This window comes from Leucopleurus acutus (genome assembly GCF_964270905.1).
Source record: "Leucopleurus acutus genome assembly, chromosome: 21".
In the NCBI taxonomy this organism is placed as follows: domain Eukaryota; kingdom Metazoa; phylum Chordata; class Mammalia; order Artiodactyla; family Delphinidae; genus Leucopleurus; species Leucopleurus acutus.
Window position 1 is genome coordinate 18,956,371 of NC_139163.1, and position 22,639 is coordinate 18,979,009.

At 38.3% G+C, this 22,639-nt stretch overlaps 1 protein-coding gene across 1 annotated transcript in view; it reads right to left on the reverse strand.

Annotated features, from left to right (window-relative positions):
• TUSC3 (tumor suppressor candidate 3) overlaps positions 1 to 22,255 on the reverse strand; it is a 182,181-nt gene extending 159,926 nt beyond the window's left edge. The window contains exon 1 of the mRNA XM_082863857.1: positions 22,103 to 22,255. Within this exon, the coding sequence (XP_082719983.1) occupies positions 22,103 to 22,240 (138 nt within the window). The 5' untranslated portion in view covers positions 22,241 to 22,255. The remainder of the gene's footprint in view (positions 1 to 22,102) is intronic.
• Between the last annotated feature and the right edge of the window lie 384 nt (positions 22,256 to 22,639).

A 22,639-nucleotide genomic window follows, 5' to 3' on the forward strand; every position in this document is an offset into this window, starting at 1 on the left:
CTAGAACGAAGACCAGCACTGAGTTAGCGTTCAAATATTTAGTGAATCTGTGAAAATCTCTTTGTTTATCTGCTTAGCTTCTGTATATTAGCATTTTTCATGCCAGCAGTGATAGGCAACCTAAAATCCCATCCTTCCAATTTCATACACAATCAGCAAGGCAAGCTACCAGTGCCATTTAGAAAATCTCAGTAAATGACTCTAGGTCACTCGCCCAAGCCTGTGGCAAATACAACAAGTGGGATGAGTGGTATGACCATCATGGCCTGGTAATATATTCACCCCTGTGGCCCTTAAAGAGGGGATTGTTAAGATGAAAACAAAGAGGAGGGAAAGGAGGGACAGCCTACAGAGGACAAAAATAATAGGCACCACACCTTCTTTACTATGTCCTTTCTTACCAGCAACCCAAAGACAAGCAAGCCCTTCATCTCAGCAATTTCACAGCAGTTTTCTGTTCTATGTATGCCACAGGAGCTCCTCCTTACCTAAGTATTCAATATGTGCACACAAAAAATACAAAGTTGCATAGAGAGGCAAAAAAGATCTACGGTATATTCACTAATGAACCATCCGTTTACAAGAGTAATGCCTATGCAGACGTCCATCCTCATTTCACCCCAGCACCTATCCCAACACACCATGTCACACTATTTTTTTGGTCATTATTACAATTCACTGCAATCTTATAAATGTCAAAAGATTTCATCAAGTTGATTTTTAAAACTGATGCAGAACTGCTCAAATTATATGCAAAACCACTGACAAATGAGTGTCAGAATTATAATGAGTAACACATGAAAAGAGAAGACCAACTAGGAGGATGACATTAGGTACTTCAAAAGAGAATGATATGAATATCAAAGAACTGAGAGGCACCCCTGAGAAAAGTGGTAAACCTGAAAATATTTTTATGAAAATGACTTCCAGAATCATACTCCAAAAGTCAAGCATTAACTGAAGATGTCTGACTATGCTATCATATAATTTTATTGAGAAAACTCACACCAAAAAATATGAGCACTTATTCATTCCTTGTTCATTCTAATAAATCATGACTACTTTCAATTAAAAGCTAAATTTTAAGCATATGATCAATTGAATAAATTTTTATAATTTTAATTTTAGATAATTTCCCTTCTTTAAAATACTGTTCATCATTTTAACTAGATTAATAAGCTGGCCTCTTTTCAATTACTATTTAATTTCAGTTAAGAGAGACCTTGTGTACCTAATGCTTGCCACTACTTAGAGTGTTAAACAAATACTTAAGTAAGCACCTGATCTGAGCAAGATACTAGACTAAGTTCTATGGGAGATTTGAAGGTGAGTAATATAAAGGACAGTATGCTAGTATTTGAGAGAAGAATTTTAAAATGTGCTGTGATAGCACTAGGAGAGTGATCAGTGGTGGCTAACTAAAGAAACAATAAGTTAGGAAATATTCTTTTTAATTGAAAAAATATTAAATTTAGTGCTCTTTTGAAAATAAAGCTTCCCCTACTGCCCTGAAGTACTCTTCAATTCTTTCATTAAAAGGAATGATAAGATGTGAAAGCTGAAAGGCATATCTGATCTAGCTCAACTCTAATTTTTTAACTAACAAAAGTACTGTGACCCAGAAAGTCAGAGTGGCTTAACCAAAAGGACAGGGTCAAGAGTTAAAAGAACTATGACTAGGGACTTCTGTGGTGGCGCAGTGGTTAAGAATCTGCCTGCCAATGCAGGGGACACAGGTTTGATTCCTGGTCCTGGAAGATCCCACATGCCGTGGAGCAACTAAGCTCATGCACCACGACTACTGAGCCTGTGCTCTAGAGCCCGTGACCCACAACTACCGAGCCCACGTGCCACAACTACTGCGCCTGCACTCTAGAGCCCCAAGCCGCAACTACTGAGCCTGTGTGACACAACTACTGAAGCCCACACGTCTAGAGCCCGTTCTCCGCAGCGAGAAGCCACCACAATGAGAAGCCTGCGCACCACAACAAAGAGAAGCCCCCACTCGCCAGAACTAGAGAAAGCCTGTGCACAGCAACAAAGACCCAATGCAGCCAAATATTTAAAAATAAATAAATAAATCTATTAAAAAAGAAAAAAAAGCTTAGAATGCCATTGAGAAGTGCAGGAGAAACTAAGGTAAGAAAAGCAGCTACCAACAATCTCAGAGCATGGGATTCTCAAGAGCTCACCTGGAGCTCTTAGATTTATTTCTTGAAGGCTTCCACCAAGTTTCTTCATCTGTAACAGCTAAGTGAGTAGTTGCGATGGGCTAAACAGTGTGCTCCCCTCCAATCCCTGCAAGATGTTCACATCCTAATTCCCAGAAACTCAGAGCATGTGACCTTACATGGTAAAAGGAACTGTGCAGATGTGATTAAGTAAAGAATCTTGAGATGAACAACAAGGTCCCACGGTATAGCACAGGCAACTATATTCAATATCCTGAGATAAATCATAATGGAAAAGACTATAAAAAAGAATATATATATATATATATATTCAATATGTATAAGTGAATCACTGCTCTACAGCAGAAATTAACACACTGCAAATCAACTATACTTCAAATAAAAAAAGAATCTTGAAATGGGGAGATTATCCTACATTAGCCGAGTGGGCCCATTATAATCATTAGGGTTATAAAAGAGGGAGGCAAGAGGATCAGTTAATATAAGATGTAAGGATACATGCAAGAGGTTGGAGTGATACAGGTAAGAATCATAAAGAATTCAAGCAGCCTTTATAAGCTGAAAAACACAAGGAAATCGATTCTCCCCTCAGAGTTTCCAGAAGGAACACAATTCTTATTACTACATCTTGACTTTAGCCCAGTGAGACTGACTTCAGACTTCCGATCTCTGGAACTATATCTGTATTGTTGTAAGCCAGTAAGTTTGTGATAATTTGTTTCAGTAACAATAGTAAGTGAACCCAGTGGTGTCCAGGACATTCCTGGCTGATGCTGCAAACATCTGCCCATGAATCTGCCTCAACTACTTCTAAAGAACAGTGGCCTCTCCCCCTTTCTACCTTTCAATTCGCAGAGGCAAAGTAACACAGACCCTCACAGGGAAGCTTGTGATACAATCCTGATGACTCTTCCAAACAGGGTAGTGGACGATCAGCATAAGCCAAGGGGCAATCTTTAAGGCCAGGCTAGAGATGACAGACATCACTTCCATTCACATTCCATTCACCATGACTTCGTCACATGGCCCTAAGTAAATGTAGAGGAGGCTGGGAAATGTAGTCTAGCTTGTGTCTATGAAGAAGAAAGAACTGATATGGTAAACAGCTCTGGCACAACAAACAATTTAGAAAAAATGTAATAAAATCTGATAAAAATATGAAAGCCACAGCAGGAAAGCAAGATGAGAAGTAGCTCTCTAAAAGCTGTTGACAACTATGCTTAGGTATATGCACAAACACAAGTCACTATTAAAAAGATATATGTATCTCTCAAAACAGTATAGGATAATACCATATAAATTGTCAATTTTATTAAGGCATTATCTTGATATTCTACACTATTCTGACTCAGTAATAAGAAAGTAGACAATGGATTCCATAGTATTACTTTTTTATAATACCAGTCTGTTAGCAGCTGAATGAAGGTAAGGTGCTACTATGAATATTTCAAATGAGACAAGAAATCATTTTTATTTTATGTTTTAGTGGATAGTTAAATTGAAACAACATGACTATCCCAATTTAGGTATCTTCCCAATATTCTCTACAATATTATTAAGTGCAATTTATAAATGCAGGGTCCCTTGCTATGAGGCTAACAAAGATATATAAAGTAACAGCCATAAAAGTGGAAGAAACATCTGAACTTAATAATTTTTCTATTTTGAAACCCTGAGTAAATATCTGAGAGAGGAACAGTGATTTATCCTATAATGGGGTGAGTGGGAGGGAAACATTTCTATAAAGCAGTTCATGGAAGAAAATTTATTTTAAAAATATATTCCACTAAACAATTAAGTTTTAGGCAGATTGAAAATTTCTTTTTAATTTTTAATTTTAATTGTAAGTTTCCCATGTGAAAAAGAAAATAAAATGTCTATTACTCTTTGAACTTATTTATCAGTTTAACTGGTATCCTGAGGCTGCAAGATGAGTGAGTTGTTTATAAAGTAATTCTCATCATTTCCAACTACTTATTTTTGTGAATAACCATTTTCTCCTTACTATGCAATTTCAGAACTATGAGCTTTAAAAATCACTGATGGTTTCACTCCATCCTCAGAGGTTCAGCTTGTTCTTATTCTTCCCACCGTACAGCATCCTCCCTTCCCAATTGCTCTTGGACCACAAACTCCAGAAGCAAACACGCAGACAATATCCTTACTTCACCAGCCTCCACCATTACATAAAGTCGGATTCCTGTAACAAATCCAGATATGGATACATGCACATACATACATGCATGCTCATCTTCTTGAGCTCCTGCTTTTCTGATTGAACTTTGATACTTCCATTTTATTATCACTTCAATTTTATCACTTCAACTTTACAGCCTTACCAGAAGTCTTATATTAAATAATGTTGTCCTATACACTATCATAACTGTTTATGGTGATTTTATAAGCCACCACTTAAAAATACGGAAAAATCTAAAAGTGCAAGCTCACCTACTTTACTAGGTAGAATTCTAAAAAAATCCCCAGAGACCCATAACCCTTATATAATTCCCTCCTCATGAGTATGGACAAGACTTGTGAACGTGACGGAACAGCACTTCTATAAGTATGTTACCTTATACGACAAAGATGTACAAATGTAGTCAGTTAACTTTTAGTTACTCACAAGGGAGATTATACTGAGCGGGCCCGACCAAATTAGAGGAGCATTTCCAAAGTAAGTGAAGAGTCAGAGACATGAGCCTACTGGCTTGGAAGAAAGCAAACAGCCATGTTTTAAACTGACCATGGAGAGAGCCACACGGCTAGGACCTGAGGGTGGCCTTAAAGAGCCGAGAGAATACAGCCAGCAAGAAAATACGCAACTGGGTCCTTAAAACTGCCAGGAACTGAATTCTGCCAACAACCTGAGTAAGCCAAAAAGAGGATCTAGAGCTCCAGATGAGAATGCAGCCTAGCCATACCTGAACTTCAGCCACACCTGTGAGCCCCTAACAGAGAACCCAGACTTCTGACCTGTAGAAACTATGAGATTTTTTAAAATGAGTTATTTTTAGTCATTAAATTTGCAATAATTTACTATGCATTAATAGAAAACTAATACATTCACAAACCACCTTTGTATTTATAATAGCAGTGCCTCTGTGTTTTCTGAGTAAAATTACCTATTCTAGCTATTTAAAATGGGTAATTCTAGGCAAATTACCTAATACCTCTTCTAGCTATTTAAGACTGTATTCACTGTTCTAGACCTCCCCGTCCTACCAGCTTATTCCTCCTTCTTAGTCTACCTTCCATTTCACAGAGAAAACATCCATCTCTGCCAACGAAAGAACAAATGTGCCTGCAACTGCACCTGCTTCTTTTATCCATTTCTCCCACTGAAAGGCAAGAGACGTCAGTACTCCTTGGAACAATCCAAAGAGCTTAAATTACAGAGCACTAACAGCTCCAGATCTCAGTATTTAAAAAAAATAATGGTGGATTTCTCCAACTTATGGGTTGGCAGGGAGACTCTGCGCATCCTATTCACTAGAGGACCCAGGCTGATACAGCACCCACTGCGTCAAACATTCCCAGTCACCGCGCCAGAGGGAAAAAGACAATGGCAAGGCATGTAATGGCCCTCGGAGCTTCTGCCTAGAACTGACATGTGACACATCTGCTCACAACTCATGGGCCAAAGTCAGTCTTGGGGCCATGCCTGAGTTCACAAGAGTAGGAAAGTGCAATCCCATCACAGGCATGGAAGAAAACCCAAAACTACCTGTGAACAGCGCTGAGAACTACCACCACATTCGTGTATGAAGCTAATTCCACCTGCTGGTCTCCGCTTCCCACTCCTTGCTCCCATCCTCTCAGCCACTGGCTCTACTTCAGTTATCTTCCCTCTCCATGTCAACCTCTTCTCCAGCTACCACTCACTTAACTCACCACCCATTCACAGCAAAAGTGCTTCATGAGAAGAGCTGGCTGTGTCTACTTCCTCACGACCCACTCATTCACTAACCCACTCACTCCCTTCTAGTTTCCACCCTTGCACTACAGTTAAACTGCTCCGCCTAAATCCAAAGGACTCTTTACAGTTTTTCTTTAGCCTGTCACCATTCGTCTCTGTTGACCTCTGTCTTGTTGAAACATTCCTCTCCTGTGACATCCACAATCTGCTGGGTTTCTTCCTAGTTCTCCAGCAGCGCAGTCTTGGTCTCTTTTGCAAACTTGCCTTCTGAAGGACAGTGAAATACTGCCATCCCTGAGGGTCTGCATTTGCTCTTCCTTTTCACTCTGTATACTCTGGCGCGGGGATTTTGAACCACCACCAAAAACTCAATTCCCATTGATGCTAATGATTTCCAAATCCATTTCATCTTCAGCCCAGATCATAGGTCCATATCCAGACATTCCACCGCCTCTCAAACACCTGTTTAGATTTCACATGGGCATCGCGCACATCCTTAAAAGTGAACATGTTATCTTCCTTCCAAAATCTCTTCCTTCTCCTGTTTCCCGTTTCAGTAAATAGAATTTCCCTTTTACCAAGAAATGTAGTCGTTATTCTTACCTCCTTTTCCCTCATCCCACACACAATCAACCACCAAGAACTGCCTCACCTGGCTCCCAGAACTCAAAACTCCAGTGATCATTCTGCATTCTCACTGCCACAACCTTCGACAAGTCATCACTGCCTCTCACATCCAGTTCTGCTGTAGCCTCTTGAGCAGACTGCTGCCCTTCCTCCAACTTCGCATCCCCACCTAAGCTAGTTTCCACAGCAGGCCCAGAGCAATCCTCCTAAATATAAACCTCATCCTCACCTCCAAGATAAAACCCTTCAGTTTCTCCCAGGAACTTCAAGGTCAAGTCTAGACTCTAACATGGCTTGCAAGGTCCTTTGGGATTTGACTCTGACTTCCATTCCAGCCTCAACCCTGCCACTCCCCCACCCTGTGCATTCTAAGCTGAGCCATGTCGAACTACTTTGAGTTTCCTGAACTTGTTGTGTTTTTTCATACTTCTTGACCTTTACTAGTACTATTTCTTCTTCTTAGAATACTTCTCCCTTCATTAAGCCATTTCCTATGTGTATCTTCAGTTTTCAGCTGACCCCAATGTGCTAACATAACACCACGGCACCCAACATTTCCCAGTTTATGCATTTCTCACACCATACTATAATTGCCTATTTTCCTGTCTGAATCTCCTACAGGACTATGAGCTATAGGATACATCAGGACAGTGGCTGTCTTGTTCACCACTTTACCTCCAAAATCCAGTATGGTGTCTGACATGTAGTATTCATCAACAAATATTTGTTGGAAAAAAGGAATGGTAGATCACATTTTAGAGAAATGTCAGTGACATGGCCCTTTATTCAGTAAGGTGCTGTATTTTAGGAAGATGACACTCAAATACACTTATTTTCTACCATTTATTTCAATACTATTATTTCTATTTAAAACAATCAAAATGGACGTAATATGAAAAACATTTACAACGTATTTAAGAAACCAATAAGCGACGAACAATCATAAAACATAAAAGACTCATCTACTTTGGGCTTCTGTTATGATTATGATGACACAGACAAGTAAGACTAGGAACTTCCCACACTAAAGAAGTTTAGATTTTAGTAACAAATCAGGAAAACAATACAGAAAGGTCCCTGGGATCATCTACTTACCACGACAGGATGGAATCCTGTGAAAATACATAAACCAAAGGACTGCAATCTGTGTAGAAAATGCCATAGGGCTAACCTAACCTAATTTTACATTAGTAGCTTTACAAAGAAAAGAGATACGAAGAAAAGGAAAACAACACCCTATTTCCCTCACCAATTCCTTTTTTAGATAATGAAATAGGTTTCTTTTATTCTGCTAATATGTATCTTGAACACTAGAGGCCAGTGCTAATGATTGTACTCAAATTACTACTTTTCTAAGTTTTCTTATCTATATGAATTACTGCAGATATAGCACCTATGCTGTATTCTGAATACTACAGCAATGTACAAAAATAGCTTATTGTTTTAATTTGTGGCTTTGTAGATTACATATTTGAAACAGGCAAATATAAGGCAAGTATAAATCTAATTGCTATCTGATAGGCAAATAAAAAGAACTGAAATAGCTCTGCCACAATTAGTTTTGGTTATCCTCTGTGGATCATATAACTCAAATTGTTGAAAACTAGTATTAGTTAAGCTTCTTTATGATAAGGACACTGTAATCAAATAAGAGCAGAACTATTACTAAGATTCAACCTCTAAGACATAAAATTACCTTTGATATACAAAGAAACTACCATAAATCATTCTATTACCATATTTCATATAATCATACGATCTAGAAAGGATCTAAGCAAACGTTTAATCCAATAGCTTTTAACATTTTAAAAATCTAATATACGTTACAGATGCTCATGCCAGAAAAATCCATTTATGCCATAAATGAAAAACGTTTATAATTTCAGACAGCCAATGGGAAACTTTCCCTATTTTCCCCAGATTCAGACATCATGATCTTGTTCAATGTTCTCATTTTACAGTTGAACGAACTGATGCTTCAAAAGGTTAAGTGCCTTGCCCAAGAGCCCAGAGTTTATATCAAAGAAACTGGAACCCACGTATCATTTTTCAGAACTAACTTTCATAAAACCCTTAACATTTTGTAAAGTTCGCATTTTATTTCATTTCATCTTCAAAACAACCCTATGCGAGGAATTATCTCTAGTTTATTTATAAAGAAGGAAATTGTGGTCCAAATAGATAATTTGTAAAGATAAACAATGGGGCTAGAATTCACATTACCTGCTTTTCTCATTCTAATTCCATTCTATAAGACTACCAAACAGTAAAATAAGAAAAAAGACAATGAGAAAGCAAATGACCAAACCAAATTATACAGAGTGTCACAGGCTTCATTAAACGCCAAAGAAAAGTGACAACTGAAATCAATAGCAAAAGGTTTCCCTGGTGGTGCAGTGGTTAAGAATCTGCCTGCCAGTGCAGGGGACAAGGGTTCAAGCCCTGGTCCGGGAAGATCCTACATGCCGCGGAGCAACTAAGCCCACGTACCACAGCTACTAGCGGAGCCTGTGCTCTAGAGCCCACATGCCTACAGCCTGTGCTCTGCAACAAAAGAAGCCACTGCAATGAGAAGCCCACGCATCACAAAGAAGATCCAGTGCAGCCAAAAATAAATAAATAAAACAAATAAATTTAAAAAAAATAAAAAATAGGGCTTCCCTGGTGGTGCAGTGGTTGAGAGTCCGCCTACCTATGCAGGGCACACAGGTTCGTGCCCCGGTCCAGGAAGATCCCACATGCCGTGGAGCGGCTAGGCCCGTGAGCCATGGCCGCTGAGCCTGTGCTCTGCAACGGGAGAGGCCACAACAGTGAGAGGCCCGCGTACTGCAAAAATAAATAAATAAATAATAAATAAATAAATAAATAAAATAAAAAATAAAATAAAATCAATAGCAAAAAAAATAGTAGAGGTAATAGTGGTGTTCTAATAATCTATGCTATCCATCATTCTGGTATAAAGCCATGTAAGGGTCAAGTCACAAATGTCAAGGGTGGTGAACTTTTGAAAAAAAGATATAGGAGTGAAGTCAACAACATGTCAGCATAAGTCAGCCCTCATTTTTATCCTTCCCTCCCCTCAACAACAAAAATTCAGCATCCATCCAAAAGCAAAAGTACCTCTGTAGGAGTCGTGGGATCCAGAAACCCTAATTGAACTGACTGGTGAAGTACTACATCTGTCAAAGCAAACGTGCGAAGTCTGGAAAAGGAAACCACTTACTCAAATGTGCAGATACCAATGTAGGGAATCAAGGAACATGAAAAATCAGGTAAATATGACACCACCAAAGGAAACTAATAAAGCTCTAATAATGGATACTAAAAAAATGCAGATCTATGAACTGTCAGACAACCCTCTTAAAGAAGTTTAGTGACCTACAAGAACATGCAGACAGACAACTAAATGAAATTAGGAACACAATGCATCAACAAAACAAGCAGTAGAATAAACAGAAATTAAAAAAAAAAAAAAACCCAAACAGAAATCCTAAAGTACAAAAATATAATAACTGATCAGAAGAATTCAATAGAGAGTTTCAAAACCAGACTCAACAATGGAAAAGAAAGAATCAGTGACCTGGAAGATAGGACAATTGAAATTATCCAGTCAGAAAAACGAAAAGAAAAAAGAATGAAAAAGAGTGAAGAAAGCCTATAGGAATTATGGGACACAATGAAAGAACAATGTTTGCATTATGGGAATTCCAGAAGGAGAAGAGAAAGAAAAAGAGACAAAAAGTATAGTTAATGCAATAATAGCTGAAAACTTCACAAACCTGGGGAGAGAAATAGACCTCTAGTTCCAAGAGGTCCAAAGGACTGCAGATAGGTTAACCCCAAACAGGGCTACACTGAGCACCTGTCAAATGCTGTAAGAAGTCAAATAGGAAAAGTAACCATGATCAAATGGTTACTGCCAAATCTTTAATCATCTGAAGAAAGGAACGATGACATTTTCTCAAGAGCCAATTTAGTAGCAGAATCTGTCACATAGGAAAATTAAGTATTCATGAAAAATTATGCATATCAAATGCCTTTAAAAGTTTCTTTTGTAATGCCAAATCAACTTATGCTACTCATGAAAATTCACTTTGGAAACATAAAACAAACCACAGAACATCCTGCAGTGATTCACCAATATCAGCACCAAAGCTAACGTTCAATAAGCACTTACTATGTTCCAGGCACTATGCTAAGTATACTTTAGAGGATTATCTCATGTAAGGCTCACAACTCTATAGTAGGGACTAACAAACTATCTCCACTTTACAGATAATTTAGAGAGATTAAGTATCTCGACCAAAGTAACTTTACTAAGCATTTACCAAGTACAAGGCACTATGCTTGAATATGGAAATACAGATACAAAAATAAACCCACAACCCTTCTCCTCAAAGGGCTTGTAGAACAACAGTAACGAGAGACAACAGGCAATAATTCACTTAAGTGCCATAAAGAATAAGCACAGACATCTATCTATCTGAGCCAGGGAAGGGGTACCCTGCTTAAGTTAACACTGGAAGGAAGCATGTAACAGTGGTGAGATAGAAAATAGGAGAGTCAGACAAAGGCTCACTCAGGAAAAGCACTCAAGAGCATGCAAAGAACGCGGGATTGCATCCTAGAGCCATGTAAAGAGCACCCCCCAAGACAGCATTGGCTAGGAAGTCCCAGGGGACGTCTTCAGCTGGGGTGAAGGAAGGGGCGTTGAAGAAAGTCACGACTGAGTAAACGTTTGAAACTAAGTGAATGTGCCCGGATTTCTGGCTCTGGCAAAGAGATGTATGACAAGGCTTTCCTTAGCATTAGGGACTGTAGGAAGCACTATTTGGGGAAGACAGGTGGAACAGAAACTTACATACTTTCGTCATCCATGTAGGTTACAGAGTTCTGACTCTTGTGACTTAGGCTTCCCTTAGACTAATTTCATTTATTTAAACAGCTTCATAAAGAAACAGATGGCCTAATTTTATAAATTATGTTCTCAAAGGGGTCAAGTCTAAGCAGTATTAATAGGTTTGTTTTAGAGCTGCCAAACCAGTAATCATTTTGAAGTTTACAAAACAAGTACCCATGAAGAAGTTCAGAAAAGATCAGCCATGAAAAGACAGAGGAAATGATAGTATACTTAAAGTAATAAAGAGGGGAGGGGCAGAGACAAGACAGCATTACTGAGCACGAGGATGCAGAAATAGCAACTCTGGAGGCAGGAAAACTCCCTCCTAGTCCCAGCTTTGTTATTTAGCCTGAAATCTGACTTTCCTGCTCTATCATTCTATAACGCAGTGTTTAAACACCACACACACACACACACACACACACACACACACACACACACACACACACACACACGACATTCGCTTTATGGCTTGGAATAGGCTCCAACATCAAAGCCTGTGACTCATGCTGCTCTCCGTAGGAAGCTATGCTGAATGAGTGCCATGATGATGGTGTTACACCTTGACTCAGCCACTCTTTCTCCCCATAAAGGCTCCAAGAGGAAAAATGCACAGGAAACAAGAGCAAGACACAGCAAAGCCACTCCACAAAGCATTGCACAAAGCCTGATCTTTGAGGAAGGTCCCAGTTTTTCTTTTGCTTAATCTTAACTCAGATGTTAACTAAAAGAACATTATTAAAACATGATCATTTTAAAAATAAAATTAAGTATCTTCCTGAATTTTATTTCGCATGTCTTTACAATGAAACTACGTACCAATCTATTACCTACACAAAAGCAAAAGGAATAAGTATTTCTTAAAAACATTCAAACAGAAAAAAGCATACAGCAAATACATCTTGGGCATACTTACTCTCTTCCACTCTGTTCTTGGGCTAATAGTTTATAAGCACATAATAAATTTATGCCCAATTTCTTTCCTACAACGTTTTGGACATAACTTTTGAATAGAGAATTTCAATTCATACAATAAAAACAAAGTTATTTTAATAAGAGGAACATGAAAATGCACTTCAATGACACCGAAACATACACAAACTTCTAATACTAACAACTGATATTTAAAGACTGGGGACAGCTATACATACTTAAATGGTCCTCCACTAATATTTAATAACTAATTCACAAAGAGGGCCCGGTTACTAAAACATAATGTAGAAAGAGTTCTTTGGGGTAAGGCTGTAAACTAACAAGTTGTACAGTCATGGGTAAAACCCTTAATCCAAGAGGACCTTCCTCAGTAGAACGCTTTCAAATACAAAAAATCAGAAATTCAAATTGAAATGTCTTAAACAATAAGAAAGCTTATTAACTCATATAACAAGGAGTCCAGAGTTGAAGCATTTACAAGGCTAGTTAAGTCATGCCATCAAGTACCCATGTTCTTCCCAATTTTCTACTCTGCCAGCATAAACTTACTGGTTTTGCCCTCAGGCTTGTACTTTTTGTGATTACAAGATGGGTTCAACAATGCATCACATTGTCATACACATATCCAAAGACAGGAAGAAAGAATTACCCCACTTTGGGTCCTTTATGAAGAAGGAGGAAACTTCCAAAAGCCCCACATAATTGTATCATGTGATCACTCCTAAACCAATAATTTGCAGGGTACTGGATAATCATGATAATCTTTGACTAATAAAAATGATTGCTTGGGGCTTGGGATAGTCCCAATTGCTCCTACTACTTAAATAAAACCAAGGTATACTGTTAACAAAGACAAAGGTAAGGCAAACAAAACTCTGTCACAATCACCAAGATACTCTGATAATTATAAACAATTTAGGTGAAATGCCTGGCATTCTATCTTCTATCAACTCTCCTGTTATGTTTTTTTTTCATTTCCTGAAATAAGCCTTATTTCCAACTCCCAAGTTTGTTAAATTCACTAAATTACAGGACAGTATCTCATTAAATTTAATATGAATAGTAAACAGATCTTACAATTTGTAATCAATCTTGTACCTTAAGTTTTACCACAAAAATCATATGAACTAACTTTCCAATGGTTTGCTTTGTTTCTAAGCAGAGAAGACACTGAACCACAATATTTCTCCAAAAGTTGAGTCAAATCATATTGACAGCAATATTAAGCCATCTCTAAAAATACACATCTAAAATAAACAGTTCCATTTAATAAAATCAGTACCACAATTTATCTAACCTATACTCAAGTGCCCCTTTTCATTAAAGATGGTTGAGTTCTCATAGTAACATACAGAGGAAAGAAAATTTCCTTTTAACTTCCAAACGTCAAACTAGTTAGGTATCTTGATATGAGCAACCAAAAATGTAATAACAATAAATGCTAGTAAAGACTTCCTTTTATTCTTAACTTTTTTCAACTCATTAATGGCTTCAGGATGCTATACTTCTAAGTTAGGACTTTTATCACATTGTGAAACACTCTGTAACAGAAGTTCACTGTTGACACTGACCTTTTTCCTTCTGACATTAAACAGAGAGACAAGCAGGCAAGCAGGCAGAGAGATAGACAGATATCAATTACTATGAAAAAAATACTGTCTATTTTTCTGAATAATATATTTGAAATTTTACTATTCAAACAAAGTATTTATGTTTTACATATCTACATATAATAGAGGAATCATATTTTTGCAAGATGCTCTCCTTAAATCTATGTATGACTCTGCTAGAAATTATGTGAAGTCAGCCTCTCTGTGTACAACGTGCAAAACATAAGAGCTACAAAGATATAGTATTATATATGGCAAGTGATTACTTAAAAAAAAAAATGAGGTTAAAATTTGTTCCCCATAAAACAGCACTGCTGACAGCAATGAGAAAACAGATGGGCCAGATGGGCAGAGGAAAGGATTGAGAGTTCCCTTTTAGGTATGCTCAATTTTTTTTCTTTTTTGAATTTTATTTTATTTATTTTTTTATACAGCAGGTTCTTAGGCTCAATTTGAGAAGCTGCAGAAATCTTGCCAACGGACAGAATAAAAACTGGATAGAGACTGACGTAAATACTACCTATTTGGTCCACACATACTCATGCACACAGTGTTACATTTGTTCATGATCTAGCAGGAAAAGAGTTACTCCTATACTTAGCCAAAGGTAAATCTATCTTGGTGAAATTAGCATGATGCTCCAGGTGGGAGTCTTATGGAAAGAAGCAATCGTCACATGGTCTAATACACCAAACAAACCTGGAGACTACTAAGGTAGTCACAGGCATACTGATCACACTCACATCCAAACTCACTGACTATTTAAGGCTAAAGAGAATATGCACAAGTAAATGCAGCCCAAAACAGTTAACAAATAGCTGATGAATCTGTGGCTCAAGTTTCATGTTTCTGCCCTTTCCCTTTCTCTGTGTCTTCCACGTAGAAGAGAACACATATAGAAGGGGCTGAACATGCTGGTGTTTTGTGTATGTGGAGGAAAATATCCTGAAGTGTTCCCTTTTGACCCAGGTTAGATCCCTTGCATAGGCAGACGGTTCATCACGGTTTCTACAAAACTTGCAAGGACAAGTACTGACTGACTTTGTTCTAGGCTATCTGTTCAAGGATGTTTGTGTAGCACACAGCTCTGCTAGACACTGTCCCTTCTAGAACAAAGATCAGGTTTGTTTACTTCCCAATTTAATAAAGATAGTGACTCCCTCTAAGGCTGAAGTCAAATACATTTACTGCCCATCATGAAAGATTTGGGTTCCATAAGCTCAAGGTCCTCTCCTGCTCTGAAATTCACTACATTTGCAGGTGTCAGCTGGCCTGCATCACCAGCACAAACGCTGATACTCTGGCAATTCTATTACTGTAATAACCTGTCCGCCTGTGACCCAGGAATCCCATGCCTTCTGCCATTATCCATGAAACTGCGGCAGGCTAAGCCTCAAAGTTATTGACAAGCAGTTTTGGCCATTTTAAGTAAGACCTGTCATTCCCAATTACTCTTCAAGGAGTTACTGTACACAAAAATCTAACTTAGCTGACACAGCTGCCTGACATCAGCATGACAGGTGTATGTGTATACATATCAAAGTATAATTACTATGTGTTTCTTTAAGTTGTGCTCATATGTTTACAAGCTATTTCTTCCACCTAAGTTCTCTGCTTAAAGGTAAAATCAAAATCCATCTCTTACCTCCATCCTCTCCCTATCATTTGCTAAGACACTAAAGTCTCTATTTCAAGGCTGTGTCACTAAAGAGTAACTGGATATATACATCTCAGTGTAAAGTGTGCTTATAGAAGTTATCTCAGAGGCAACTAATAACACTACTTCTCTCTTAAAATATATCTATGAGCTGCTACCTACATGTTGTAGCCTATTCACTAATCATTTTCTTTGCAGAAAGTATAAATTATTATATTATAGTTGTCCTTCAGTATCCAAGGGGGATTGCTTCCAGGACCCCAGCAGATACCAAAATCTGAAACTGCTCGAGTCCCTCATGCTACAAAATAGTGTGGTACAGTCGGCCCTCTCTGTCTGCAGGTACAAGACCCCCGGATTTGAAGGGCTGACAGTAGCTGCTTTTGATGATGGTAAAGTCATTAAGTCCACTGGAAATCATTACAGAATTTGAGCTTTTATTCTACTATAAGAGGTCATTAGAGATTAAAACAATTCTGGTAAGTGTTAACAATATAAGAAATAGAGAAACTGTCAAAATAATGGAAACCCATGATGCATCAGAAATGCAAATGATATACTACTAAGAAGCTAAAGTCTCCCACAAATCTGTATCACTTAACATGAGGATTCAAAAATCACTTAACATGACTTTATTCAATGTAATTAAGGAAACTGACTATAAAAATCTCCCGTCAATTTTCTGTGCCTATTTAACTATTTCTCTTGACTATATTCTTAAATAAAGAATATGACAAAATTATTTTTTGATGAATGAAAATGTGTTCATTTAGAAACAGATATATACCTATATATGTAGACACACATACACAAATCCATGAATACTACCAATTCTTCCATGAGGTAAAATCTCCTCTTGGGAAGTTCTCAAGCAATGTTAGAGTTTGGAATTCTCAGTGTTTCATAATAAAATAAGTAATGAACATTTTATTCCATAAACTATACAATTTACAATTATTATAAAGTCAGTTTATTTGGCAAAAAATTTAATTTGAAAAAATTTTTTATTACATTTTAGGATCTCATTATCATGTCTATCTTTCGTTTGAATGAAGAATACATAATAGCAGCTACCAAATTACTGATCATTTGTTATGCTCTAGGCATTGCACTAAACACTTTAAATACAGTCTTATTTAATCCCAATGAGAACACTGAGATGTAAGTATTACACCTGTATTTTTAATTTTTTTTTTTTTTTCCGGTACGCGGGCCTCTCACTGTTGTGACCTCTCCCGTTGCGGAGCACAGGCTCCGGACGCGCAGGCTCAGCGGCCATGGCTCACGGGCCCAGCCGCTCCGCGGCATGTGGGATCTTCCCACCCTGGGGCACAAACCCGCGTCCCCTGCATCGTCAGACGGACTCTCAACCACTGCGTCACAGGGAAGCCCTATACCTGTATTTTTAAACAAAACTAAAATTCAGGGAAGTTAAGTGGTTTGATGTCAATTAGATAGGATATGAATTGTAACTGGACCATCAGTTCTATTCAAAAATCTATGGTGGTAACTATTACTGTCATAAATGTTACTTCCTTAAAAGCAACTAATGTCCAATTCCTGATTCCAGGTTCAACTTTAGATTTCCGTTTGGGTTCCCCAGAACAAAAGAATACACAATCCATGCCAAGTCAACTATTCCAGTACTTATGTTTGTAATATTTATTGTAGTAAATTAAGTTCCAGCTATTATATTTTCTGGCTCAATTGTGTCAAATCTTATACTGGGCAACAGGTTCTAAACTAAGCAAAAAAAAAAAAAAAAGCAGCAGCAGCCGCCACATATGATCAAAACAACTCTGGAATATCCCTAGAAAAGTAACACACTTGTGACCAATATTTCCAAAAAAGAATGTTTTTCTTCCGGTATTGGAAGAGATCATAGTTCTTTTGTTTGTTTTTTTGTTTTTTTAAAGAAGATGTTGGGGGTAGGAGTTTATTAATTAGTTTATTTATTTTTGCTGTGTTGGGTCTTAGTTTCTGTGCGAGGGCTTTCTCTAGTTGTGGCAAGCGGGGGCCACTCTTCCTCGTGGTGCGCGGGCCTCTCACTATCGCGGCCTCTCTTATTGCGGAGCACAGGCTCCAGACGCGCAGGCTCAGTAGTTGTGGCTCACGGGCCTAGTTGCTCCGCGGCATGTGGGATCCTCCCAGAACCCGTGTCCCCTGCATTAGCAGGCAGATTCTCAACCACTGTGCCACCAGGGAAGCTCGAGATCATAGTTTTTGAACTGAGTACCAGATACTGAACTAGACTGCATTTCAGAGACATAAAGTAAAGTATTAAACATATTTAATTATTAAATTACTTAATACTTAAATATGTTTAATAACATATTAATATGTTAATTAATAAATGTTAATTAACTATTAATTAAAAATTAATTTGTTAATATGTTAATTAATAAATTAATTAAGTATTAAACATATTTAACATAAAGTATTAAAACTTCTACTATATGTTATTTTGCTCTTTTCCTTAAATAAAATATGTGTATTCTACAATATCACCATGTAGTATCATCAGGCTCTCCTATTTAACAGAAATAAAAGTTTTGGAAGACATCCTTTTTAAATCCGCAACAATTTTCTCCCTAATTTTGCATTTTTAAAATAACCTTTATAAAATATATTTAATGGAAATAGGTGTATCACAATTTATAATTACACTAAATTAACAAATGTCACATGTTAAAGTAGTCTTACAATTGGAGATGCTAAGACGCTTTGAAGATGTACACTTATTAGACTTTTTGGGGCTTTTTTTTTTCCTCCCAACTGAAAGTTACCATGGTTACAATGATCTCTCTAGGAGATAAATCATCCGAATTTGCATGGAGTTCCTCATTGTTTTTAATGCCCTCTGCTCTGGTAAACTACACACACAAAAAACTACTTTTCAAATCTTCTCCCTTTCTCAAGAAAAACTATGCCCACAGCAAACATCATTCTCAATGGTGAAAAACTGAAAGCATTTCCTCTAAGATGAGAAAGAAGACAAAGATGTCCACTCCCGCCACTATTATTCAACATAGTTTTGGAAGTCCTAGCCATGGAAATCAGAGAAGAAAAAGAAAAAAAAGGAATACATATTGTAAAAGAATAAGTAAAACTGTCACTCTCTGCAGATGACATGATACTATACATAGACAATCCTAAAGATGCCACCAGAAAACTACTGGAGCTAATCAACGAATCTGGTAAAGTTACAGGATACAAAATTAATGCACAGAAATTTCTTACATTCCTATACACTAACAACAAAAGATCAGAAAGAGAAATTAAGGAAACAATCCCATTCACCATTGCAACAAAAAGAATAAAATACCTAGAATAAATCTACCTAAGGAGGTAAAAGACCTGTACTCAGAAAACTATAAGACACTGATGAAAGAAATCAAAGATGACACAAACAGATGGAGAGATATACCATGTCCTTGTATTGGAAGAATCAATATTGTGAAAATGACTATACTACACAAAGCAATCTACAGATTCAATACAATCCCTATCAAATTACCAATGGCATTTTTTACAGAACTAGAACAAAAAATCTTAAAATTTGTATGGAGATACAAAAGACCCCGAATAGCCAAAGCAATCTTGACGGGAAAAAACGGAGCTGGAGGAATCAGACTCCCTGACTTCAGACTGTACTACAAAGCTACAGTAATCAAGACAATATGGTACTGGCACAAAAACAGAAATATAGATCAATGGAACAGGATAGAAAGCCCAGAGATAAACCCACGCACCTATGGTCATCTAATCTATGACAAAAGAGGTAAGGATATACAATGGAGAAAAGACAGTCTCTTCAATAAATGGTGCTGGGAAAACTGGAGAGCTATATGTAAAAGAATGAAATTAGAACACTCCCTAACACCATACATAAAAATAACCTCAAAATGGATTAAAGACCTAAATGTAAGACCAGACACTATAAAACTCTTAGAGGAAAACATAGGAAGAACACTCTTCAACATAAATCACAGCAAGATCTTTTCTGACCCACCTCCTAGAGTAATGGAAATAAAAACAAAAATAAACAAATGGAACCTAATGAAACTTAAAAGCTTTTGCACAGCAAAGGAAACCATAAACAAGATGAAAAGACAACCATCAGAATGGGAGAAAATATTTGCAAATGAATCAATGAACAAAGGATTAACCTCCAAAATATATAAACAGCTCATGCACCTCAATTTTAAAAAAACAACCCAATTCAAAAATGGGCAGAAGACCTAAATAGATATTTCTCCAAAGAAGACAAACAGATGGCCAAGAGGCACATGAAAAGCTGATCAGTATCACTAATTATTAGAGAAATGCACATCAAAACTACAATAAGGTATCACCTCACACTGGTCAGAATGGCTATTATCAGAAAATCTACAAACAACAAATGTTGGAGAGGGTGTGGAGAAAAGGGCACCCTCTTGCACTGTTGGTGGGAATGCAAATCGATACAGCCACTATGGAGAACAGTCTGGAGGTTCCTTAAAAAACTAAAAACAGAATTACCATATGACCCAGCAATCCCACTACTGGGCATATACCCACAGAAAACCATAATTCAAAAAGACACACGCACCCCAGTGTTCACTGCAGCACTATTTACAAAGCCAGGTCATGGAAGCAACCTAAATGTCCATCAACAGACGAATGGATAAAGAAGATGTGGTACATATATACAATGGAATATTATTCAGCCATAAAAAGGAACAAAATTGGGTCATTTGTAGAGACGTGGATGGACCTAGAGACTGTCATACAGAGTGAAGTAAGTCAGAAAGAGAAAAACAAATATCGTATATTAACTCATATATGTGGAACCTAGAAAAACGGTACAGATGAACCAGTTTGCAGGGCAGAAATTGAGACACAGATGTAGAGAACAAACGTATGGACACCAAGGGGGGAAAGCGGCGAGGGGTGGGGATGGTGGTGGGATGAATTGGGAGATTGGGATTGAAATGTATACACTGATGTGTATAAAACTGATGACTAATAAGGACCTGCTGTATAAAAATAAATAAAATTAAATTTAAAAATATAAAAATAAATTTTAAATATGTTGGCAAGGTTCTAAGATAAAAAAATTAAAAAAGAGAAAAACTATGAAATCTAAGAAATGTACATAAATACCAAATGCTAGGCAAAAAAATCGTTATATTTGTAAATACAGTCTTAATTTAACAGTGGTTCTTCATCAAACCTCTTACTATAACACCACTAATTTCACTAAGGCCTATTTTTATGTTAAAGTAAAAAAAAGTTAAAATAAAAAAGTTGAAGGCAAAATACTGAGTTCAGAGTTGTTTCAGGCAAGGAGTAAAGAGAAAGAGAATCAGAGTTACTTGTGTGTGAGGCTGTTTTTTCACTCTTTCCACCCAGCTGTCAAGAAAGTTGCGGTAATATTTGAAACCCGAATTAGAGCCACGTGTATGTAAATAAAACTTCACCAGGAAAAACTACTTGCAATTAATATGGAGAGACACTCTCACTAAAATGACGTACAATTAGAAACCTTACATTTCCAAAGTATTTTTTTTTCTAATCCCACTAGATCAACCATCCAAGGTAGAGATGGATAACTGAAATTCACAAATAACTCTACAACTACTTTAAATACGGTCAGTTACTTCAATCCGCGTGCTCATCAGAGTTACTATAGGACTAAGATTGAAATCAGGTGATCTGAATTTCACAAATAAACTTGCGCAACCTAAATATGAGGTTATTCGCACAATTATACCTTGAGTTTAATATAAAGAAAAATATACAGCTTTAAAAATGTATATAAAATACAAAATAACTTTAAACACGGTCTCAATATGCTGTTGCCTCCTGAAACGGATAACGAAGAGAGCAGGGTAATAAACACAAAGGACAACTCGTTCCTATAGGTTTGAAATACTCCTAAACGGTATTTTCACATCCAACACACTCCTTTTTACTGACTCGACAGCCCCGAAACTCTGCCTTCAAGTAAGGGTCAAAAACGCTCCGTGTCTTAAAGGTGTGAGGTGCTAGGCGCACAAAAGACGATGCTTCGTTGTTTTTTGAGAAAGCACTGGGCAACCCCACTTTTGAAACTGTGGAGCCCAAAGGACTTGCGCAAAGGCCTCCCAACCTCTCCCCAAAACAGCCATCGCCCACACCTGGCGGCCCGGCTGCCTAGCAACGCGGGAAGGCTGCCTATGAACGCGGCCCGCCTTCCCGGACCCGTCCTGGCCCTCCCGGGAATGCCCAGAGGATTCATTCTACCTCCTTTTTCTTCTGTCCTCCACCGAGCTGGATGCAGAGAAGCAGCAGGAGGAGGAGAAAGGGAAAGCTCCCGGTGGGCAGATACCGCGGTCGCCGCCCCGCCTGCCTCCGGCGTGAAGGAGCGCCCCTGGCACCCATCGCCGCAGGGCCGTGTCTCCTCCACGCTCGGTAACCGTGTGCGCCCAGCTCCTACCGGCGCCCTACACCTGCCAGGCCAGCCGCCGGGAGCCCCCTGACCGTCCCCGCGTGGATGCCTGCGGCCTTGCCAGGGAGCCGGGAAGCACCGGAGGACGCGGAGGAGGTAACTGACGGAGCATCCGGTTCACTGGAAGAGGAGACCTGGAGAAGCTCGGGATGGGGCAGGAAGTGGGCGTGGCGAGGGAGCCGGAGCTTCCGTGCACGCCGCGCTGCGCTCTCGGCCGGACTCCATCCGGAGACCCCGGCAGCGAGGGACGCGGCTTTCCACCTCGCCAATCTGAACCGTAGGCTGTCCTGCCACTGAAGCCAACACCGGGTCTCGGGAATATGCGAGGGTCC